The sequence below is a fragment of the Mesoplodon densirostris genome, chromosome 4 (genome assembly GCF_025265405.1).
Source record: "Mesoplodon densirostris isolate mMesDen1 chromosome 4, mMesDen1 primary haplotype, whole genome shotgun sequence".
Classification (NCBI taxonomy): Eukaryota; Metazoa; Chordata; class Mammalia; order Artiodactyla; family Ziphiidae; genus Mesoplodon; species Mesoplodon densirostris.
Window position 1 is genome coordinate 28578974 of NC_082664.1, and position 25349 is coordinate 28604322.

Sequence of the window (25349 nt, forward strand, 5' to 3'; positions counted from 1 at the left end):
TACCATTCTGAACGTGGTTTTTTCTTGGTTGGGCGTTTACTTGGTTGCTGTAGATCTTTGACTGATTTCCAAAACTCCCATAGGGAAGATATTTTAGCCAGTTTCTAGATTACTTAATGTTTCTGTGGGGGAACAAGGCTCTGGAGCTTCCTGGTCCACCATCTGCTGATGTCACTCTCCGAGGCTTTAGGCTTAACCTCCAAGCAGTGTATCTTCAAGGAGAGAATCAAGAAGCCAGATTGGTCAGAGCAGAGACGAGGCTGGGAGGGAACAAGAGACAGGCTGGATGGGAGGGACGAGGGAGGAGGGGTCCTGGATGCTAAACTGAACACTCAGACTCGATTCCATGGAATTGTCGGGCCCTGAGGAATGCCTGCCGAGGCAACACGGCCAAGACAGAAGTCAGGCCAGGCCAGCCAGAGCCTCTTCTCATGTAGTGCACTGAGTTGAAGGTCAAAGAAACAGAAGGATTAGGAGCTTCTGCTGTGGTTCCACCTCACAGGCCTTCAGGGCTGCCCTTACCCAGACCCCCCAGGGCCCTGAGTCTATTTTCAGAACCTTAAGTGAATCAGAATTATGAGCCCCGCCCCAAGCCCATCCTCTCCTCTCAGTCTGGAGAGTGAGTGGCTGAGCTCCCAGCTGCATCTACCTGGGAACTGGACCCCATCACACAGCAGCACAAAACGCACCAGCCCTGACAAGAACCTGGCTCCAAGCAGGAGGGCGCCTTCCCACAGCACACCGCTCCTCTCTCCTAGAGATTGCAAGTCTGATCATGAGCCTCACCTGGGAAGCCAGGTAAAAACACAGGAGCCTGGGCCCCTCCCATGGAGACGCTGATTAGGAAGTCCAGGTGAAGGCCCAGCCATCTGTATTTGGTCCTGGCCCCCGAGGTGAGGCAAATGGTCACCATCTGGGGGAGCACTGGTCTCGCTTCCTTCCCGGAGTCGCCAGACTCTGAGCTCATCCACCTGCCGGCATCTTTGGTGAGGGCTTTGCGATGAAGGAGAAACCAGAACTGGAATTCGATTCCACTTTACCTTCCCCAGAAGTTTCAAACTAGAAGTTTTATCTGACCCACAATTTTAAAACATGGAAAATAATAATAATAAAATTAAAAATTGAGTTTTATCAGCATTTTAAAAAACAGATTTCATAAGCCAGTCACGAAGACAAATATTGCATGATTTGGGTTATGTGCGGTACCTAGAATATGCAAATTAATAGAGAGAGAAAGTAGAACAGGGGTTACAGAGGAGGAGTTACTGTTTAATGGGCACAGAGTTGTTGGGGGTGATAAAAGTATTTTGGGTAAAGATACTGGTAATTCTTCCACAACACTGTGAAACTATTTAATGCCATTGAATTGTACACTTATGAATGGTTAAAATTATAAATATGTTTATTTTACCACAGTTAAAAAAAACAGATTTCACATAAAAATCTGGATTTCTGGTTTCTCTTTAAAGAAAAAAAAATGAGACAATCTGACAACACTGTTCGTGCTGTGTATGGGAACAGTTGGCCGAGGCTCAAGCAGCTGCCACCTTTAGCTGGGACACGTGCTCTTACGATGCTGTGACCCCTCCGCACTCCAGGGTCACTTTTCCTTTGTCACGCTTTCTACGACCTGGCTGCCCCTGTGAGCGTTTGAGGGTTGGTCCTGGCTCCACCCCTCCTCATTTCCGTCTCCACTAGCCTCGCTCTGCTCTCCCAGCCCCTGCCTGGTCCTCTCTTCCAGTCAGAAGGGGAGGCCAGCAAGTGGTCAGCCACATGGGCAGGTGCTTCATGTGCCTTGACAATGACAACAAATGAAAGCACAGAAGAGCTTGCCTTCACTTCCCCAGATGTCACTCAGAGCTTGAAAGTTTCTCTGACATTGCAACAGCCAGATTGATAAGCCTGGACTTTAACACACCTAAGTGCCCAGGAGTCTGGAACAAGATGAGGCTGACCATTCACCTCATGACCTGGACTCTTGAGTCAGCCTCTGGACCACCCAGCCTCGCTGGGTGACAGATGATCGGCCAGTCCAGCAAACACAACCTCCTCAAGACTGGACTCACTTTCCTAGAGTCCATCTTTGTCTGCTAGAACCTGATTTCCAAATGCTTGAAATATGACGGGGTTCAGGACACAATACCCCCAAATTTGGTACCTTGGCATAGTGACTATTTTAAGCTGAAGCAACTTGAGAGAATTGAAAAGCAGGAAGGTCACTCTGACCTCCTCCCCCCGAAACAAGCCTTAAAACCCTCCTGTGGGAGGTGCCCTCCTGGTTACAGAGGAAGGGAGCATCCTTGTCTCTCAAGACCCTTGTCTCTGAAGATAAAGGGGCACTTCCTCCAAGAATCCTGACAAACAGGCCTTGCTCAGTGGCCCCCCGGTTCTACAGACCTCAGACTCCTTAACCTATCACATTTCTCCACCACTGTCTGCTCTCCAGCAAATCTGGCATAGAAGTGCACAAGTCTAACTCTTCCTTCATTTCCTTACAAAGACTCCCGTGTCACCTAATACTTATATGAAATCATTATGGATGATTTTCTCTTATTAATCTGACTTCATCAATTTAATTTTTATCTGGGGACTCTAAGACAGTCAAGGAAAACCTCTTCCTCCCCTACAATTAGCATCATTGTTCCAGACATGGTGGGAAATGTTGCTAGTCTGTAAGCGTAAAACACATGCCAACTTCCAAAGACTCGCCGTAGGAAAAGAATGTGAACCAGCTTGTTAGTAATTTTATTATATTGATTACCTGTTGAAATACTATTCTGGATATATTGAGTTAAACCGAATATAGTCCTAAAACTAATTTCACTTGTTCTTTTTACTTTGGTAAAAAATTTACATTTTACCTGTTTTTCATGCGGCTACTAGAAAATTTAGTCATATATGTGGTTTGCATTTGTGGCTTTCATTATATTTCTATCGGACAGATAGACCGTGGCTGCTGCAGAACTGATTCTGTAAGGTTACCGTATTTTTTTTTTCTTTTTTTTGGCCATGCTGTGCAGCTTGCGGGATCTTAGTTCCCCAGCCAGGGACTGAACCCAGGCCACGGCAGTGAAAGCTCAGAGTCCTAACCACTGGACCGCCAGGGAATTCCCAGGTGACTGTATTTTCTTTTCCTCGAAAAGCAAACTGATTCTCTCTAGACTTTTTCTGGGTGGCGCTGTGTTATGACCTGCCCAAGGGTCCCGGAGGAACTCCCTTCTGGTGGCAGGGCTGGAGGCTCTTCATTGGGGCTGGGGCTGCCTTGAAGATCTCTTCCCACTCCCACATCTCCCTCGCCCTGTGCCACCAAGCCGTCCCCAGACTCTCACACGAGGCTCTCTTCCCAGCCTTGCTCAATAACCATGTGTCCACATCACTCAAAACCCCAGATTGGGGGCTGGGGGGGGGAGGAAGGCAGGAAAAAGAAAAAAAAGAAAGAAAAACCCAGATGGTTTTCCCTGGAAACAATGGAACCAGTGTTGTTAACACTGCCGGGCAGCCACCACCTGTGTGATGGTCACAGGGAAGTGCCCCAGCGGCAGTCCAAGACTCCCTACCCTCCCTCACGCCAGCTCAGGATCCACTGGTTTCTTCTCCCCAGAGCCTGGAGCCCCACCTTCCTCAGGCTGAGAGAGGTAGAACCAGCCCCTCAGCGACCAGCACGTGGGGAGGCACGGTTAATGCCTGGAACTTCAAAACAGAAGGCAGTGCTAGCTTTCAAATTCTAGAGAAACTGCTGGACACTTTATCACCACCGACAACCCACAACCCTAGAGACACAGGGCCAAAACTTTGCAACTCAGAATCCTGCTTTTTGTTGTTGTTGTTGAATATATGCTTTGTCCACCTGAAGATTCAATAACGGCCCACTGGCAGGGGCTCTGGGGGTGGAACTAGCTTCAAACCTCCTTTCTACCACTCAGCACCGGTAGGACCCTGGATAAGGTTGTTCAGTTTATCTGGGTCTCAAGTTCATCGCCTAGAACAACAGGGACAACCCCACCCACCTCAAAGGTTAAAAAAATTAAATAATGCATGAAAAAGTGCCTTGCACATAATAGGTGCTTGATAGATATTAGCTTCCTTCCCCTTCAATCTTCCCATAGCAATGCCGCGGAGAAGATACTTAAAAACCTCGCGGAGAACTGAAAACAAATCCTCTATACTCTCATCTGGTTGCTTCTTGTGCGTGTGCTTTTTTAAAGCTGAATGTTGGTGCCTGATACAATTTAAGAGGAATTGAGAAATTGAGGAATTGAGGAATTAAGAGGGTGGTAGGAGAACTGTGGGAAGCGGGGATTCTCTTTGCAGCCCCAGCACAGCGTCTGGCAAGGCAGGTGCTTGTTGAGTGAAGGAATGAGTGTTGGATTTAGGCCAGCAGGGACCGGTGCCTCGTGGAGCCTATCAGCGAAGCGCTAGAAGAGAGGGGTCAGAATGACCATGAAACAGGGGTTTGGCTCATCAGTGTGAAGTTTGCGGCCACAAAGAGTTATTCTCTGGAAAGATGCTTCCAATCTGTTTAGACAGCTTTGTGGAGCCTTTTTTTTTTTTTTTTTTAACTGCAAAGCTCAAGGTGTTCTGTTAATATTTCTCCTCCATTCGGCCATGCTTTCCTCAGAGAGAAAGGTTAAAACATATGCCAAGAACCAAACACAGTCACCTCTGTGGGAGGAAGCATAAACAATTCAGCTTTTTTCTTTTTTTTTTTTTTTTTAACTTAGCACAGTGGGTTAAGCCGGAAAGAACACACTAAATTGATGGCTCTGTGATACAAATATATGCTGTCAGGGTGTTTTTAAATGTAAAATTCTTAGCATTTTCTGACCTTGGCGGGGAGTAGGCATGGGCAATGAGTAACTATTCTTACTAAATTTTAAAGATATATTTTAAGTTTTAAGTTCCTTTACAGCTGTGTGCAGAGGGGTCTGAAAACCAGTTCGTCTTTGCTCCATGGTGAACAAAAAAGTGTTGGGTTCTCTGATCTCACCAGGCCACCTGAGGGCCCGGTTAGCTCTTCTGCCCTCCCCAAACAATGGGTTTGGGATTGCAGTGACCCTGTCTGAATCCCGTTGGGGCTGCAAATCGGGAGATTTAACCCTCTGGAAGCTTGAAAAGTCCTGTGCATCGCTCCCCAGCTTTACCCTCCTATAAAGAAAACATCCAATAATGGCAAACCTGCCAGCAAAGCTGCAATGGAGATGTTCAAATTCACAGTCACATCACCTTCGAGAAGAGGGGGTTGGTAAATGTCACCCTTAATACCTATTTTTTAATTGCCTTGAACAAAAAGATCCAGCCTGTTTCATCCCCAGACTTCAAATCCATTCAATCTTCTGAACATTCAAACCCACAGGTTAAAGAAAACTGGGTAAAGGATTTTATGTTGCTTGTTTGTGCTGAAGAAGCCCTGTCTGTTGCTTTCATTGATTGCTTACACTATTACCCACGTGGCAGGCCTTACTGGCCTGAAAAAATTTAGCTCAAGTTACCTTTTTGGTGGTAAAGATGAACAGAATGGAAATTTACCTTTAGGGAAGTTTGGAAATTTCTGACCCAAATAAGAACTTCCTAAATGAAAGCTTAAATATTCTAAATGTAATGAACAGGTAAGAGAATACAAGAACTAAGGGCTACTGGTCATTTGTTAAATGCATAGCCACAAATGCATGTGCTTGGGAAAAAGTGAGACGCCAGGCAGTGGTCCAGATAAAGAAGGGCCCCGTAAATAGTTGCTTCAACCTTTCAGAGACAGCAATCAGATTCACGACATGCCCACCTTTCTGGGTCATATCCACACTGAGATGCAAAGAATTTGAGATTCTCCTTCCCAAACGAAGGAAAGACAAAGGAGTAAGATATGAGCTTTCCAGGTCTTTCCAAGGTTTCTAGGCCTTGAAAATTCAGAGCAAGAATTTGACTCCATCCTGCTGCCCTTGGCTCTAAACCCCAGGGAAGGAGGTTGGCACAAAGCATTGTTCCCACTGTCCTGGCTTCAGCTGTGTATAAAGAAGGTGAGAGCAGCGCCAAAGCCACCAGGGCCCCGCTCTGCCTTTCCATGTGGTGCAGGAGATACTGTGCTCTAGGAAAAGCTGGTTGGACAGGAAAAAAGCACCTGCCAACTTCTGATGACACAGAATAGTCTGATGCCCAGGAGCTGCTCCCCAGGAAAGAACAGCTTTCCTGTCCAAGCTGGTGAAGTAAGTTCAGGAATGAGATCATTAAAACAGCATGTGTTCCAGAAGCACCCTTTCTGCTGGTGGAGGAGAAACTGTGAGTGACAGCAAAGGTCCCTCCTTTTGTTGCCCCACTTCTCTTACACAGTCACCCAGTCACAGTCCCTCACTCACACTACCAGTCACACCCAGCCACAGTCACCCAGAGTCACAAACACGCTGAAGTCAGAAAACTACAGTCTCCACACACGGAGGCATGCGGTACCATCAACATGCTCAGTCCCACAGGGAACACCACCCACTCTCTACCCACCTGATTGCCAAAGACAGCTACGGAGCAGGCTGTTGACACCTCATTAGCCCCGAACCAGACAGAAGCAATGCGGGAGGGCATGCCCAGGATGAAGACCTGGGCCACAGAGCAGATGACCTGGCCCAGCATGGTGACTGGGAAGAGATGTGGCTTCAGGCTGCCCAGCTTCACCCAGGCCCCCAGGCAGTTGAGAGCGGAGCCGGTGAGGGCGATGGTGCGCAGGCCGAACTTCTCCAGGAGCCAGGCCACCGGCAGGAGCAGAGGAATGTAGGTCAGCATGTAGCACATGGACAGCCAGTCGATGGCAAAGCCACTGACCCCGTAGAAGTTCATGAAGATGTTATTGATGGAGCCGTACTGGATCCACTGGAAGGCGTTGCACATGGAGTAGCAGCTAAACACCAGGACCACAGCCCATCGGCGCTTGCTCAACTTGATCACGCTAAGGTCCTCAGGGCCGGAGCTACTGGGGTGGGCCAAGCCACTGGGTTGAGTCAAGGTACTGGGGTGGGCCGAACTACTGGGGTGCGCAGAGACACTGGGGTGGATGGAGACGCTTGGATGGGCTGAGATGCTGGGATGGACGGAGAGGCTGGGGCTCTCCCCGAGGGCGTAAGTCTGCGAAGGGGTGTCATCGCGCTCTTGCTGGTTAGGCTCTTCATTCACCATGACCACAGCCTCTCCTGGAGCCCTAGACAGGTGCTGAGGACTATAGTCGACTTACGGGGCAGTGGGGTCGTCTGGTCACCTAAAGCTGACGTAGCACTTACCCGGCCCGCCCGGAAGGAATAAATGGAGTCCCCAGCCTGCGTAAAAGCCACGAGTGGGGCTCTTTTGCTCACCCCCAAGCTTCTGCTCTCACTTTTCCTTGGCGTCCTCTGTCCCTGACTGCTGTCCCCCAGCTGCAGGCGCCTCAGCCTGGTCCTGGCCCCCGGTGCCTTGAGTCCTCCCGAAGCGCCTGTCGACGTTCACCCCTCCGTCCTGGAAACAGTTCTCTCCTGTCGCAGCCACTCCGCGGGACTCCGGTCGCTCCCGGGCGGCCTGGCGGCCTCGCCCCCTCCGGCGCACGTGACCGCCCCGCCCCCGCCCCGCGCGGCTTCCCCACCCACGACCCACCCGCCCGCCCCCGCCCCCTGCCCCTCCCGCCTTCGCCAGCCGCTGGCCCGGCAATACAGTGGTTTCGCCACCGCCTGAGGGTGCATTCCTCCCCCACGCCCCGGGCACCATGGAAACCGCCGGTTAACCCGCACCCGGGCACTGCCCCTCAAATTCATTTGTCCCCTCCCGGGGGACTCCGCAAGAAAAGACCCTCTGTCCTTCCGAGGTGATCCTCTAAATAGTCTCCTCCGTGCCGGTCCGCATGCCCTGAGCGCCCACACGGATGCCAGGCGCCCCCAAACTGCTCTGTGGTATCCAAGAGGGATTCCCGACTTTTTGCACTTGGCTGGGCTCCCCAACCCTTGCTGGACTTTCGGTATAAAAAGACACTTGTAGATTTCCCTGGCTGGCTGGGGCCGGGAGTAAAGGCGAGCTGCGGAAAACTCGCTTCGCTCCTTGCTTTCCCTGCGAACCTGGTCTTATATTACTGGGGAACTCAGATCTGAACCTGTTAGTTAGGACTCTTCTTTCCTGATGGATCCCCGGGTGACCTCCAGGCGAGGAACTGAGGGTGGAGGGAAGAGGCGAGTTCGGAGTCGCTGAAGACCCTGTGACGGTTTTGTGGTGAAATGCCCAGCACAGCGCTGGCTCTGGGCTTAGGCTGTAAATGGTCTCCGCACCCACGTAGCCCTAGGCTGCCACCTGCTGGTCCACAGCCCATTCCATCCAGAAGGTAAGCCCTCAAGTCAGGGCCTCCAGAAGGTCAGGCCTGCACTGATTGATCAGCCCTGGGGAGGGATAAGATCCCATATCTTCCCTGGGTTCAAACACTGGCGAAGCTGCTCTTGGTGTGTTATGTAAATTAAGATACACCACCTGTCTGTGCCTCAGTTTCTTGGAAAATCTGATGATGAAATAATAGTACACACCTCACAATGTTGTTTTGAGGCTTGAATGAGTTAAGACTTGAAAGCACTTGGAAAATTCCTGGCAGATAGTAAGCATTTCAGGGGTGTCAGATATCCTAACAATTAAAAATGGAACATTTATATTGTGTTTACTTTATTACCTCATTTAAGCATCACAAGAATTCTGTGGGGCTTCCCTGGTGGCGCAGTGGTTGAGAGTCTGCCTGCCGATGCAGGGGACACGGGTTCGTGCGCCTGCCCGGGAAGATCCCACATGCCGCGGAGCGGCTGGTCCCGTGAGCCGTGGCCACTGAGCCTGTGCATCCGGAGCCTGTGCTCCGCAACGCGAGAGGCCACAGCAGTGAGAGGCCCGCGTACCGCAAAAAAAAAAAAAATTCTGTGGTGTAAGAGTTACTGTTGTCTGCATTTTATAGATGAGAAAACGGACCCTCATAGAAGTGCAGTTACTTCTTAAAGCCTCCGCTGACCTGAAGAGCCATAATTCTCACTCTCATAATCATTCAAGCTACAGCCCAGCTACTCAGGCATAGTCTGGGGACAGCAGTGTGGGCATCCCCTGGGAGCTTGTTACAAAGGCAGAAGCCCAGGCTCACCCTGGACCTACTGAATTAGATGCTGCATTTTAAAAGACCTCTAGGTGATTTGTTTGAACATCAAAGAGCCACTGGGTGCCTGTGCTTTCTTGTTTTCTTTTTAAATCTTCCCACCAAAAATGAAGAATTTAAAGCTCTGGGGCTGTGATTCTCAACTTGGGTTGCACATTAAAATCACATGGGGATCTCTTCACATTCCCAATGCCTCTGCCACATGCCAGATCAGGATATCTGAGGGTGGACCCCAGCATCTGCATGTTTAAAGCTGCCCAGGTGATCTTAATTTGCAGCCAAGATTGAGCCCCCCTGGGGTGTTAGAATCACTGGTTCCCAGGAGAGGGAACATTGCTTGGCGGCACCCATTTTTTGGTAGAAATTATGGGGCCTTGGATTATGATGAAATGTTTGAAGAGGGAACTCATACCCATTTAAAAATTTCTACATTAATTTCACATCTCCTATTCTCTAATTCCAACAGTGTTTCCCTCTTTCTCCAGGGAACATAGAGCCTCCATTCTCTTGGAAAGCCTTCTGAGACCTCTCACTGTTTCTTTCCCTCAGTTATCATGGTCCTAAAACTCTGCACATACATTCTTAACTTCATTTTACAGATCTGGAAACTGAGGTCCAGAGTCAGAGTGCGTTATCAGAGTCCCACAGCTAATTAGCATTAGAACAAGCAACAGTGAGACAGGTTTCCTGTGTTCCCTTCCACACATCTCTCCCATGTGCTCCTCGGGGGCAATGCTTCAGTTTGGTGACAATTCCCAAGGGGTGTAACCTGAGATTCAAGTGATATTTGGGGTTGCCTCTGGTGTGGAGCGAGTTTGATCTGTTGTGAGCTCTGGATTCAGTCTACTCAGGATTTGAAGCTCTGTTCTGCCATTAGGAGCTTTGGGATCTTGGACAAGTTACTTTAGCTCTCTGGCCTTCAGTTTCTGAATCTGTAAATTGAGGATAAAAACTACTAGCCTCATACGGTTGTTGTGAGAATTAATTAATATAATGTGTGCCAATTGTTTCGGTAATGATATTCTGGCAGCCACCTACCCAGGTGGTGCTGTGTCTTGGCTGATTCCCACCAGGGGGAGGACAGGTATACAAATGTCAGGTAGATTTTACATTGAGAGAAATATTCTGTATTCATCCATTGAAGAAACATTTATTGAGCAGCTTACTGTATGTTACATCTATTTTTCAGTATGTCTATCTATCGGTATTGATAGGCGCACCTGCAGGGAGAAGGAGAAGCACGTTTTAGGGATTGCTTCCTAAAAAGAGGCCCTCATTCCTGGTTCTATTTCAACTGACTCCCCAGGGAGCTGGTGGTACCCACTGGCCTTGAACTCAAGCATTCCTGGCTCTCTACAGAAAGGTAGCAAAGTCTGCTCCCTAGAGACCAACTACTCCTGGATTGAAGTCAAACTGTGGCACCGTTTTTGACAGCTTACCAGCACCTCCACAGGAGCTGTGGATGTGGGAACATGGAGCATGGGGAGGGCATGGCAAGGCTAAATGGCTAATGAATCAGGTTGAGACCCTGGATGAGGCCCCGTTAAAAAATACTGACACTTGAAATTTGTAAAAATGTTGCCCTTACACATCTTGTATGTGTAATTTACATGTGTACTACTGCACACTCACCCACACCCTGTCTGCCTCACCTCCCGCACTTCCCGTATATTCCAGCTCTAAGCTCTTGTGCACGTCTCTGTACAGCCTGGAACTCTGAGTGAGGGAAGCTCCACAACACATGCCTGTCTCAATACCTGTCCACAGAGTTGAGCTGAATTCCACATCACCACGGAATTTCAGAAAACTGGGGCAAAGAAGAGATCCAATGAGTTTTCAGAGATATAAGAACAGGTTTCATAAAATATTTTCAAGAAAACAGGTACAGAATGTCATCATCAAGCCAGGAACCTGGAGATCAGTCGAACAATGCCTTCTGAGGGGGAATCATTTCCTGCCTAGAATCCTACACCCAAACTACCAAAAAAAATTATTGGAAAAAAATCAAACATTTTCACACATGAATAGCTTTTTTTAAAGGTAGTGGTGGACTTCCCTGGTGGTGCAGTAGTTAAGAGTCCACCTGCCAATGCAGGGGACATGGGTTCAATCCCTGATCCAGGAAGATCCCACATGCCGCGGAGCAACCAAGCCCATGCTCCACGACTACTGAGCCTGCGTTCTAGAGCCTATGAGCCACAACTACTGAGCCCGTGTGCCACAACTACTGAAGCCCATGCGCCTAGAGCCCGTGCTCCGCAAGAAGAGAAGCCACCGCAATGAGAAGCCCACGTGCAGCAACGAAGACCCAATGCAGCCAAGAATAAATAAATTTATTTAAAAAAAATTTTTTTTAAAGGTAGTGGCATATCCTCTCTCTCAGGAAGCTGCTAAAGGATGTGCTCTACCAAAACTAAGGGAGGAAACCTAGAGAGAGTAAGATGTAAGATCCAGGAAACCGGGACATGAGGGCAGATGATGGGAATCACCAAGATCGCGGTAAAGGAACATACCAGCTGGACAGCTATGAGCCAGGCACAGAAGCAGCCTGTTCAGATTGAAGCTGATCAAAGACTACAGGAAAGATTTATCAAGAAGATGACACTGAGTGGATTGTGTTTGAAAATACTGAGAAGGGTTTACAGAGTTGGGAGAGAATTAGGGTTGGACTAGTGATAAGTACCACAAATATAACTACATAAATAGGGAGGGGGAGGCAGTTTTAAACTCTAGTGAAATATAAAAAGCTATGGAGGAAAGGGGAACAAAGTCATGGTTACCTTAAGTGACTCAGTTGTGAACAGCATGAACACAACCATAATAATGTAAAGACTGAAAATTGATATAATCAAATATGACATAACTATATTGGGAGGATAGGGGAATGGGAAGTGGGCATATGTACGTGGTGGAGATGAGGGTGGGGTGAGCAGAGCTAATCCTCATCTGCCATACTGGAAAGTCAATGGATAATGCCTAACATGGACAAAATCGGACAGCATCAATATACCCATGTTACTCAGAGCTATGGAGGTAAATACCAAAACATCATCTACTAATGGCTGAAAGTAGTTGCCTCAGAGAACCAGGAAAGCAGGGTAAGCAATGATCTTTTTGTTACATGACTATTTGATTTTTTAAACTATATATAACTTTCATTTAAAAAAAAACTCTAAAATTTAAAGATGGAATCAAATTGAATGGAGATTGAGCTGCTTCCCTGAGGCCCACAGGTGATGTCCAGGGGTGAGGTCAATTCCATCCTGGACTTTATAATGTTGGGGCTGAAATGAACACCCAAGACTCCAACCCTGGAGCCTCAGGGATGCCTTTTCAGTCGAGTTGTGTCCTCCAACGTTGTGCTGGGGCGTCACCTTAGAAAAGTGGGTGTGTGGTCAGAGGCCCTGTTACCCACACCCAAGTCTTGACCCTTCTCTGACCTTCTGTCTGCTTCTAGTGACTTTCAGCCTTGCAAACTCTGTGGGGGTCTAATTCCTTCTATTTATGACTCAACTTCTGCCCCAGCACCCGAAGGCCATGCCCGGGTCTGCGTCTCCCCTGGAATCCTTTGTGTCAATGAATAGCTCTGCCAGCTCCCAGTCAAGCCAAACCCAAACCTTGAGAACGACCCATCACTCTGTCCACTGGGTGCTGACCTCCTCACCATTTTAGTTCAGATCCTCATGGCATCTCACCTTGATTCTGTGACGCCCTCCTCACTGTTCTTTTCTTTTTTTTTTTTTGCGGTACGCGGGCCTCTCACTGTTGTGGCCTCTCCCGTTGCGGGGCACAGGCTCAGGACGCGCAGGCTCAGCGGCCATGGCTCACGGGCCTAGCCGCTCCACGGCATGTGGGATCCTCCCGGACCGGGGCACGAACCCGTGTCCCCTGCATCGGCAGGCGGACTCTCAACCACTGCGCCACCACGGAAGCTCCCTCCTCATTGTTCTTACTCCTCCTGTTCCCCATCACGCAGCTCCACAGGGCTCACCACTTCTCTCTGGGCCTCTCCCCTGCCTTGTGTCCTCCCGGGGCCACCCCTAGCTTGCAGAAGGTTCTCACTCCTCGACTTAGCACACAGGTCTTTGTGATGTGGCTCTGGCCACCTCTCCCACCACCACGCACTCCCACTTTCCTCTCCAGGAGGGTGGACCCACCTGCAGCTCCCTGCCAGCGTTATGAACATATCAGACCTAGCATGTGCCATGCTTCACTTCAGGACAAGCATCGCTTCCTCCAGGAAGCCTTCCCCAGTGTCCTAAGTGTGACTCAGAGGCTTCCCTCACACCCTGCCTGTCCACCTTTATGGTACCCTCTGTCTCAGTGTAGCATGAATGTTTATTTTCTTTAATAAGTCATCCATTTACTGTGAGTCCCTCGAGGTTATGAATCATTTCCATTCATATTCAATCCCCAACCTCTAGTTGGCTGTCTGGCCCCCAGAGGGGACATGAAAACGTGATTGAAGTGACTTTTTTTTTTTTTTTTTTGCAGTATGCGGGCCTTTCACTGTTGTGGCCTCTCCCGTTGCGGAGCACAGGCTCACAAGCACATGGCTCACGAGCCTAGCCGCTCTGCGGCATGTGGGATCTTCCCAGACCGGGGCACGAACCCGTGTCCCCCGCATCAGCAGGCGGACTCTCAACCACTGCGCCACCAGGGAAGCCCTGAAGTGACTTTTGAGACGCAATTCCTGATGAGTCCCCTCTCCAGAGGCCTCAGCGTGAATGAAAGCAGGTCCAGCCGTCCTGAATGCTCACGTCTCCTCTGTTTATTTTTTTTGCCCTTTTCTTTCCTGAGGCGCCTCCCCCATGGGAGTTGCCCCCCCCCATCTCATGGAGCCCGTGGTCAGGACGATTGGGGGCACTCATGTGCCGAGGGGGATTCTGGATTTCTCCCTCTCTGGGGTCCTCTCAGTTCAGAGAGTCTCCATCTTGAAGGGGATGTCAGGCAAGGCCTGCTGAGGCCTAAGGCAGGAGGGAGACCCCTTCTCCTTAGAAGAGAGGACAGGATGAGAGTCTCCTGCCTGGACGTGGAGATGCCAGGCTCTGCCCTGGGAGCACGGTTTGAGTTCCTTGGAAATACATGGCTGCATCTAAAGAGGTCGCAAATGGTATCAGCCCTAAAGGCCATGTACCTGGGTCCCATTTTATTTCCTTGTGTATGTTCTTGAGTGTCCACTAAGTTGTTCTTCATACCTTTTTATATGTTTTGAGTACTTCTTAATAATTAGAAAACCAAAAAAGTTGCTCACAAACATGAGAAAGCCCTAACTAAAAAACATGAGTCAAAGAAGAAGGAAATACTAAAATGACTTTTTTTTGCATAATCTATAGAAAGCCCAGAGGTGCGAAGCTTTCTTTACATAATGATATAGAGGATCTGCGTTGGCAGCGAGATTTGATTGCCTGGGCAACAGTTAAAAGCACACAGGGTGACAAAGCAGAGGGGTGCTGACCAGGCAGGGTTGTGTGGTGTTGGAACCGCAGTGTATAGAAGAGACAGAATCATCTGGTCCGGCCCCTCGCTGTATAGTGACATTCTCAGGCTTGGGGAGCTGTCTTCACAATCATTCCTTCATTCTCACAGTCATCTCCCACACGCCCAGTGCAGTGCTGGGTGTCAGGGAAACCAACACAACAAAGACCATGGTTCTTGCACTCAGGAAACCCGCAGATTAGAGGTGAGACAGATATGTGAGCACATCATTGCAGGTCGGTGCCGTGAACACATGGTAGAGATCCATGCTGGTTCACGGTTGACAAAGCAGGGAGCCAGAGGGGGCTCCTCAGAGAGATGTTCCAACAGAATCTTGAGGGGCAGGCAAGACTCGGCCAGGGCCTGTGGCAGAGTTAGGGTCCAGTGGTGAGCAAAACAGATATGTTCCCTCCCTCCCCGCACAGAACTTGCAGTCTAGTTGGGAGGACAGCCATCAATCAAACAGTCACGCCTATAAGTAAAATTGGGATAAGTGCCATGAGGGTTATTGGTAAGAATTTATAAAGAACAGATGAGCTAGATCTTAAAGCAGATCTTAAGAAAGAGTGAGAACTAAGTAAGTGAAAGACAGGGGAAAGGCATTCCAGACAGAGGGAACAGTACATGCAAAGGCCCTGAGGCAGGAGGGAGCACAGCCCTTCAAGGAGTTAAACAAAGTTCACATGTGTGGAGCAGAGTGAGGGTGAGGACAAGGTTGGAGAGAGAGGCAGCAGCTAGTGGGGCAGGAACCATCAAGGGCTTTTCACTTTATCCTGAGAGCAAAGGGGAGCCACTGAGAGGTTTCGAGCAGATGAGGGACATCGTCAGACTGGGAGAGGTTGCTCTGGCGACTTCCTGGAGAACCCGGTTGGGGTGGGGGTGGGGGGTGAGTGAGGGGACAGAGAGGCCTCTCAGGAAGCTGCTGTGGTCACCCAGGTGAGAATGGAGTTTGTGAACTGAACACGGGTAATAACGGGAGGATGGGGAGCAGTGGGCATTGAAAGTGAGGGCTGGACGGGATTGGATGGGGAAGGAGAGGCAGAGGGAGGGCTCAGGATGATGCCCTGGGAGGGAGAGGAACAGCCTCCTCCTGGAAATCTTGCAGAGAGACAAGTTGTAAAGGAAATGTGCCTGTATTATCACCCCCACCCCCCGCCCCCTTGCCTTGAATTGTTTCTCTCTCCTGCTTCCCTATTGTGCCTTCCAGCCCTTCCTGCAGCTGCTGCAGCCACTGCAAGGTCCAGAGGCCACAGAAGCTGCTCTAAATTCAGAGTGTGATTCCCATGAAAATCCAACAATCAAATCGTATGGAAAATAAATCCTTTCATCTTTCACTCTTTGGCTTCACACCCCCTCTGAGACTTCAGGGCAGGACACTTGGCTCAGGTCCACCTTAATTCTGTGAATAAATAGATTAATTAGAAAGAAACAAGCAAGTCCAAAATGAAACCCAAGAATTTATGGATTCCCTTAAGTTTTCCCAAGTCAATAGCTGGGTGAAGTCCCTGCGGTTGATGCCGTCAGCTGCCCTGAGCTCTGAGCAGCCTTGAAAGTGCTTCCTGGTGTCTCAAATGGGGAGACCAAGAATGCTGACTGCACCCCACTTTTTTCAATCACCGTTTCCTTTTATTGTTGCATTGACTGCAAAGGACAGATGCCCAACTTGAACCAGCTTAGGTGCAAAGAGAACGTGTTTCGAGGGCGCTGGGGGTGCTCACAGACTTCAAGGAGGAGGTGAGCAGTCAAGTAGCAGAAGTGGCAGAGCACGGCTGACGCTCTGGAAACGCCCCAACCAAGGGCTGGACGGCGCTCAGGACTCTTTCCTTCTCTCAGTCTCCCTGTGTCTCAGCCCCCCTGAGCTGCTGTAAGCAAAATACCTTCTACATGACAGAAATTTATTTCTCACAGTTCTACAGGCTGGGACATCCCAGGTTCTAGGTGCCGGCAGATTCCATGTCTGGTGAAGCCCCCTTCCTTTTTCTAGGAGGCTTCTCTTACCATGTCCCTGCCTGGAGAAGGGGTGAGGGAGCTCTCCGGGGACTTTTTTTTATAAGGGCACTGATCCCATTCGTGGGGGCACAACCCTCATGATCCAGTCACCTCGGAAGGCCACACCACCTAACACCATCACATTTGGGGGGTTAGGCTTCAGTATATAAATTTTGGGGACACAAACAGTTCATAGCATCCTGCATGTCAGCTTTCTTTGTCTCTCTTCCTGAAGACTAGTTTTCTCCAGCTGGAGTTTCACCTCTTGACATCTTCAGCTGCCTGAGAAAGGCTGTCCTGATTTTCTGTCCTAAACACAAACTCCCAGATGCCCATTCCAAGACCCATCAACCATGACCATGGGGGCGAGGGAGCCAGCTCCACGGGGGGCCACAATGGAGTCGAGGAGGACAGTTCCCATAAAGAGAGGGGATAAAACCAGGAGATAAAAGCAGCAGTGCCTTCCATGACCGTTAACTCATATGACTTGAGAATCAGGGGCCTTTAGAAGTGAGGTACCTAGTTCCCCTCTGCTTGGTGCTTGGAAGCATCTTCTAATAAACACCATCACACTCTCCAGAGTAACGACTCAGGATCACAACTACATCTGAGGCTGCCTGTGTCCATTTCTCATGCACAATAAGTTGTGGATGCTGCCGATGACTCTAGAATCCAAACACAGCTTCATGTCTTTGCTGTTGGAATTTCATGATGTTACAGATTTCCCTGTGACAACGTTATCTTTCTGGTCCTCTCCCGCCCCACCGCCCCGCCGCTTCTTTCTCATTCCTTAACATGCTTTAGTCCCCGGTGCTCCCAAGACCTCCTTTATCTGCCCAGCAGGAGAGCACAAATGGGTTTCTGGCCCATAAACTCCCTGATGGACCTCCTTTAGAGTAGGGGTCCCCATACCAGGGGTTTGTGAGCCCATTTTAGACGTGAGCAACAAAAGGGCTGCAGCCAAGCCGAGGCCAACACACTCACCATCCAGTCCCAGGAGGACAGCCAGGCCCACCCGGGAAGGGGGACACCCAGCGCCGTCTCTCCCCATCACTGCCCTTCCTCCATGCCCGTTTCTGGCTCACCCCAGTGTGATCCCTCAAGCTCCCCTTTCTCCTCCGCGTCCCCCAGCCTTCCTCCCTTAACTCTTCAGGGCCACCTTCGTTGTGCCCCACTCCCAGCAGCCCCTTCCTCAGCCTGCTTTTGTCTCATCCCATCCCCTGCCAGCTCCCCCTGCAGCCCCCTCCTCTCCTCCACGCCCTCCTCAGGCCCCCCATGGCCTCCACCCTGTCTCACCCCCAGTGCAGCTCCCCGATCCCCCACAACAGCACCCCAAAATCTGTCCCCACCTCAGGGTCCCTCAGCTTCCCCTCCACAGCCTCCCAAGCCCAGCTCTCAGTCCCAGGCTGCACCCTCCTCCTGCCCCTCCTCCCAGGGTCCTGTGGCCTCTCCCCTGCCCCTTCCTCCTCCCCTCTGCTCAGCCCCTGGGACCTGCCTCCCCCTCCCAGCCCCTCCCCGCCTGCACCGCAGGCAGCTCCTCCTTTGTCAGGCTGTTGTCACCTTTCTTATTGTTCTCCCTTATTTGCTAGCTCCCTTTTCAAATCCATGTATTCAAGTAATGAAAGTAAGGTGATTTAAGAAATGAAGTCACACAGTCTCTTCAGGAAGTGGTGTTGGGAACACTGGACAGCCACATGTAAATCAGTGAAAGTAGAACACACCCTCTCACCATACACAAACTCAAAATGGCTTAAAGACTTAAACATAAGACACGACACCATAAAACTCCTAAAAGAGATCATAGGCAAAACATTCTGACATACATCGTACCAATATTTTCTTAGGTCAGTCTCCCAATAAAAATAAACAAATGGGATCTAATTAAACTTACAAGCTTTTGCACAGTAAAGGAAACCATAAACAAAACGAAAAGACAACCTACAGAATGGGAGAAAATATTTGCCAACGATCCGACCAGCAAGAGCTTAATTTCCCAAACAATCCGACCAGCAAGAGCTTAATTTCCCAAACAATCCAACAGCTCATACAACTCAACAACAAAAAAAACAAACAACCCAATCAAAAAATGGGCAGAAGACCTAAATAGACATTTCTCCAAAGAAGAAATACAAATGGCCAATAGGCACATGAAAAGATGCTCAACATCACTAATTATTAGAGAAATGCAAGTCAAAACTATGATGAGGTACCACTTCACACCAGAATGGCCATCGTTAAAAAGTCTGCAAATAACAAATGCTGGAGAGGATGTGCAGAAGAGGGAACCCTCTTACACTGTTGGTGGGAATGTAGATTGGTGCAGCCACTGTGGAAAACAGTGTGGAGGTTCCTCAGAAAACTAAAAATAGAGTTACTGTATGATCCTGCAATCCCATCCTGGGCAATCCCATCCATATATCCAGACAAAACTCTAATTCAAAAAGATACATGCACCCCTATGTTCATAGCAGCACTATTCACAATAGCCAAGACATGGAAGCAACAGATGAATGGATAAAGAAGACATGGTACACATATATTATGTAATGGAATACTACTCAGCCACAAAAAAGAAAGAAATAATGCCAGTTGCAGCAACATGGATGCAACTAGATATTATCATACTAAGTGAAGTAAGTCAGAAAGAGAAAGACAAATACTATATGATATCACTTATATGTATAATCTAAAATATGATACAAATGAACCAATCTACAAAACAGAAAGAGACTCAGGGACATAGAACAGACTTGTGGTTGCCAAGGGGGAGGGGGTTGGGGGAGGGATGGAGTGGGAGGTTGGGGTCAGCAGATGTAAGCTATTATATATAGAATGGATAAACAACAAGGTCCTACCGTTTAGCACAGAGAACTGTATTTAATATCCTATGATAAACCATAATGGAAAAGAATATTAAAAAAAGAACATATAACTGAATCACTTTGCTGTACAGCAGAAATTAACACAACATGGTAAATCAACTATACTTCAATTTAAAAAAAAATGAAGTCACAGTGAAGAGAGTTCATGGATGCTGCAGAAATGGTGGTGCTGGTATGTGGGTGACTACAGTGTGGGAAATACCGAGTTAGAGGAATGGGTATAAACTCAGATGGAAAACAGCCACCAGACTCATACAGTGACAAGAGCTGTGTCATGTCATTTCACTGTTGGCACAGCCCCTCTTTCTGTGAATCAGGTAACCACAGCATGAAACTACTCACAAACCCTGTTTCCATCCCCTGCAGCCTCCCTGGCACAGGAGCCTGGACTCAGTCTCCCCTTAGGTGTGGCTGGAGCAGAGAGACTGAAAGGGAGAGTGGAGGACAGATGGTCAGTTAGGTAAGTGGGGGCCACGTTGCATGGGGTTTTGTGGGCTCTGGGGAGGACTTGGGCTTTGGCTGAGGTAAGAAGCTAGGAGAGGGCTTTAAGTGGACGACTGAGGTGGTCAACTTGCACTGGAAAAGGATCACTCTGGCTGCCATATGGGGAGTAGACAGGGGAGCAAAGGTAGAAGCAGAGGAGCAGCTGGGGGGCCCTGGCAAGGGAGGAAGGAGGGGGCAGAAGTGTCTGCTCTGGGGTAAGAGGCGTCGACAGGCGGGCTGGGTGGGTCATGCCACCGACTGTCAAAAATGGGGGGTCGCTCTGTGGAAATGTAACTCAGCACCGAAGAGACTGAGCCACGTCTCCAGTTATTTGGGTGTCTCAAGCTGCACGCGTGCGCACGCGCGCGCGCACACACACACACACACACACAGAGCAGTAACAGCAGTGTCTCTCGCTGTGAAGCATAAAGATATGTTGATAACATAAAATCTCGACTCAGGACACTTACTGAAGTTGGAGCAAGAACTGGGACTAATATTTAGATGGCCAGATTTTGTCCTTGAGGCAAGCGATTCAATCAACTCAATCAAATGAGTCTCAATTGAAATCAGGATCAATCCTGATAGAAATCATGACATGTTCAATTTGGTTTCAATGCCTTTAGCGCCCTCTTATACCATTGCCTCCAGTCTCTAGCATTCTCATGCCCTCTTTAACCTCCTGTAATTAAAAAAAGAAAAGACCTTCAGTGAAGGAAGAGGCAAAAATCCTGTCTACAGTGTAATGGCTGATAAGACAAAGTATTACTCTTGTTTTTTAGAAGATGTTGGGGGTAGGAGTTTATTTATTTTTGCTGTGTTGGGTCTTTGTTTCTGTGCGAGGGCTTTCTCCAGTTGTGGCAAGCGGGGGCCACTGTTCATCGTGGTGCGCGGGCCTCTCACTATCGTGGCCTCTCCTGTTGCGGAGCACAGGCTCCAGAAGCGCAGGCTCAGCAGTTGTGGCTCATGGGCTCAGCCGCTCCGTGGCATGTGGGATCCTCCCAGACCAGGGCTCGAACCCGTGTCCCCTGCATTAGCAGGCAGACTCTCAACCCTGAGCCACCAGGGAAGCCCCAAAATATTACTCTTATCGGGAGCATTTGTACTTTGGATGTAATAAATACCTTAAGCCACAGGAGCAAAGTCTGGGGTTCTCCTGCCCTTGTAATTAGATTCTATCAACAGCCACCTGTCTCACAAAGGTTGTCCTAATCTTTCATTCACTGAACTTGGAAGGCATTTGACATGGCTGTTTTAGCACAAGAGCATTGTGTCAAAGGGACATTTTTATATACTATTTTATTTTTATTTTTATTTTTTTTATAAGATGTTGGGGGTAGGAGTTTATTAATTAATTTATTTATTTTTGCTGTGTTGGGTCTTCGTTTCTGTGCGAGGGCTTTCTCTAGTTGTGGCAAGCAGGGGCCACTCTTCATCGCGGTGCGCGGGCCTCTCACTATCGCGACCTCTCTTGTTGCGGAGCACAGGCTCCAGACGCGCAGGCTCAGTAGTTGTGGGTCACGGGCCTAGTTGTTCCGCGGCATGTGGGATCTTCCCAGACCAGGGCTCGAACCCATGTCCCCTGCATTAGCAGGCAGATTCTCAACCACTGCGCCACCAGGGAAGCCCTATACTATTTAAAAAACCATTAAGCTTCCAACCATTATAAAATTATCAAGTAAAATACTTAACATACATCTTCCTTCCATCCCTGAACCTCATTCCATCCTCACCCTGACTCCTTCCTTCTCACCATTTATGACACATTGTATTAGAGTTGCCAGATCAAAATGGCCCTTGAGTCAAACATTCTGCTTCATGTCAAGTAAGTTTACTTCTCGCAAGTATGAGGCTGTCCTGGCTCACTAAATAGTGACAACAGATGAGAACCTTTGATTGCCAGTTGAACACTCCCTGCCCTGGACCACACTGTCTACCAGCAGCTGAGCTTCTTGAATCTTAGGTGCTTGCTATGTCAACGGATGAATTGTTTTTACCTTGGCGGGTGGGTCTACAAATAGATTTCAAGAGTCTATCAACCCCTGAAATCATATAATCCAGATTTGGTGAGTACCTATGTATCTGGTAAAGAGAAGGGGGAATCCCTAGTTTTCGTCAGCTCTTCAAAGCAGTCCGATGGCCCCCAAATGTAAGAAATTGAGGCAGGAGATAGATGGGCCCCTGGGCTGGACAGCTGGTGTTTGTCAAGTGGAGTAAAACTGAAGCTCTGTTCTCCCCCAGACACTCCAAGGACAAAGCTAGTGGCAGAAGCTGAGCTCTTTTGGAGTAAAGAGATAAGATGACCACACCTGAAGTCAAGGAAAACGTCCCTGTCTGCACAGGCACAGGAAGGCTCCTTGGGGGTCAAAAAGGGAGGGGCGCCACGCCATAGTAAGTGTGGACATGCCCCCACAGGCCTCTGCGGTGGGATCCATCTTAACAAAAAGTTGCACATGCACGTTGGGGAGGGTCCTAGGGCAGGTCAGGTGTGAAAAAAGCAGCAAGATGATTCGCCAAAGGTAAACAAAGACCCGGAAGAACTGTCCTATGTAAGTGATTTAAATCACCTCTTTACTGGGCTCCTCCTCATTAGAGAGGACGCCCATACCCTTTCTCTCCAGGTGTGTATTTCTGCTTTGCTTCTGTCTTAAATAAACTGCTTCTCTGTGTGCTCTCCCACATGTTATGCTGTGTCTCTAATAATAAACTTTGTACCTGTTTGTAGAGTTTTTGCTTCCTTGAAACATTCTTGCTTTCAGTGGGGGTAAGAGCCAGGGGAATTTTGCTTCTAGCCTCTAGTGCCTGGTGGTCTAGTGGCTAGGATTCCTGATTTTCATCCAGGCTACCCACGTTCAATTCCTGGGCAGGGAACTGAGATCTCTCTTCAGGACCGCTCACTGCTGTCTCTCTGAGATCAAAATCACTGGTTTCGATGGGTAATCAGATATTTCAGGTAAAAAAAAAAAAAGTCTACTTTGGAGTATTCCACCTAATATCTGCCCTCACTAGATACACAGCATTAGGGGCTGACTCTTCTGTTACATTTATTTCATCACTACAGGCCACCAGTTTTTATAGCCCAAATGTTAAGTGGATTTCCTGACACAAAGGATGTACTTTGGAGGCAACCTTTGAGGATTAAACAGAGAAGTGACTGGATTAATTTTGGGCAGAGTGAAGCACATTTTGTGAAACCATTCCTGCCTTCTAGAAGCTGACCCTTTATTCTCTCTCCATTTCCAACAAGATTCCAAGAACCGGGTCTCAAAGGAGAATTTAGCTTCTGGCTTTCATGTTTCAGGTGACTTTGGGTTTGAGTGAAACCCAGAAAGAGCCGTGGGAAGCGCAGGGAGTGGGAATTGCTTCTGCTTATCTGCCCAGCTAGGATGTCCTATTATGGTTGACACCAAAATCGCTCGTCAGCCACACGTTTCAGATTGGGGTAACCCCCTGCTACCTTAAAGGTCAGGAAAGCCGCTGTGCTGACACAGGCCTCCTCCCCCTGGCAGTCTGCCCCACGACTCTTGAGTCATCATGTCTGGATGACTAGGCTGACAAAAACAAGCTTTCGGGGGGGTGAGTCGAATTGGTGGGGAGCTGGGTGGCAGGGCAGAGTGATGGAGCAGGAAAAACGCTGCACTTGGAGTCCAAGGATCTGGGTTCCAGTCCCTGACCTGTGAACTTGGGCCTGCCACGTTGATCTCTTTGAGTGTCGGATGAAATTAGATAACACAAAACATGCTGCATGGACATGGTCCCAAGGAGTAGAAGGTGCTCAGTGAGATGGATCGTGCAGGACTCACACTGAGGCAGAAGTCTTGCCCCTAGACCAGGATGTGATCAACCCGGATCTTCACAGTAAAGTGTCTTCAGATGTTGTCTATGGAGACCAGGTTGATCCCCAGACCTGTAGAGATTTGCATCCCTGGCCACTCATTTATTCAACAGATGCTTCTACAGCGCTATGCTGAAGCCTGATGAGGCACCAGCTTGCATCTAGAGGTCAGTTCTCTGTATCCCAGAAACACAGAAATGGCTGGCTGCCAGAGGTAGAATGCAAACTCTCCGGGTCTCTCTCAAGCTGGAAAGTGAGGATGGATCCAGGAAAGAGAAGGAAGGAGGGGGTTTGTCTCCACAGTTCTCTGCCTTTTCACTAGGTGGCAGCACCAGCTCAAGGCTGCTGTCCCCGTAGTCCTGCCTGTAACCTGGGACTTGAGACATTCCCTCACGTGCGCTCAAGCTTGGTATATCGCTCCAGCTTTGGAGGCAACAAGGGCAAGTTTGAGTCCCATATCTGCACTTAGTTGTGGGACCTTGGGCAAACCACTTAACCTCTTTTGAGTCTGTTTCTTTATCTGTAAAATGGGGATAATAATAGTTCCTAAAATAATAGTGAACAGACAATAAGGTAAATGTTTGGTAAGTGGCAGCCACTATCATCCCTGCCCCCAGTAAGAAGATTAAACAGCATACTCCCCTTACTCTTTTATCACTCTTATTTTGTGCCTTTTTTCCTCTTTCAAGAGCACCCCTGATGCTTATTTCAAATAAGCACATAGATAAACATTTTGGGTTGGGGGAGTGGGAAGGCAGGGGGAAGGTCCAGTGTGATTTTCCCAGAACAGACTCAGCTTTTCCCCTTCCTTCCCTCCTTCCACCCCTTTTCTTTCTCGTCATTTTCTTTCTTCTACCCTGGAATTTTTATTTTTTATTTACAAATGTATGTTAACCACCTGCTCTGGCAAATGCAAAGCCCTGGGCTAGGTAGGGACGGGTCAGGGGTGCGGTGTGCAAACGGAGTGAAGAGCAGAATTTTTTCTTTTTTTCTGGCCCTGACACGGGGCTTGTGGGATCTTAGTTCCCTGACCAGGGATCGAACCCAGGTTCCCTGCAGTGGAAGCACCCGGTCCTAACCATTGGACCACCAGGGAACTCCCAGAGGAGAGCAGAATTATACACACTGGAGAGAGCCCTCCCTCAGAGGTGTTCCCGGTCCTGTAGGCGCCGAGCTGATACCCAGGTGGTGTGCGCCCAGTGCAGCTGAACCAGTTGTTAAAGCGTTAACATATTTACATTCTCGCTGGTCAATAACCCCTGCCCTCCTGCTGCTCCCCGCTGCAGTGCAGAGCACACGCCACTCTGCTCTAGCGTCAACGTCCAATCTGACTGGCCAGTGCCTGGCCTGAATTTTGAATATTGCCCCTGAGCAGGTTGGCTGGACTCCACACAGAATCAACTAAGGGGGATGGAGAGGGCAGCCTGGAGGCTGAGTTGCAAAGTCCATCTCAGGGATTGTTTTCAAATTAGAGCCTTTGGTTCTTGCCAGCAGCATTGATGGGTCTTATTCAGGTCAGGCACTCCAGAGGCTGGTGCAGGGATGGCTGAACGCCCACGTCTCT

At 48.9% G+C, this 25349-nt stretch overlaps 1 protein-coding gene across 1 annotated transcript in view; it reads right to left on the reverse strand.

Annotated features, from left to right (window-relative positions):
* FLVCR2 (FLVCR choline and putative heme transporter 2) overlaps positions 1-7155 on the reverse strand; it is a 64672-nt gene extending 57517 nt beyond the window's left edge. Inside the window, exon 1 of the mRNA XM_060096038.1 lies at positions 6487-7155. Coding sequence (XP_059952021.1) covers positions 6487-7155 — 669 coding nt within the window. The remainder of the gene's footprint in view (positions 1-6486) is intronic.
* Between the last annotated feature and the right edge of the window lie 18194 nt (positions 7156-25349).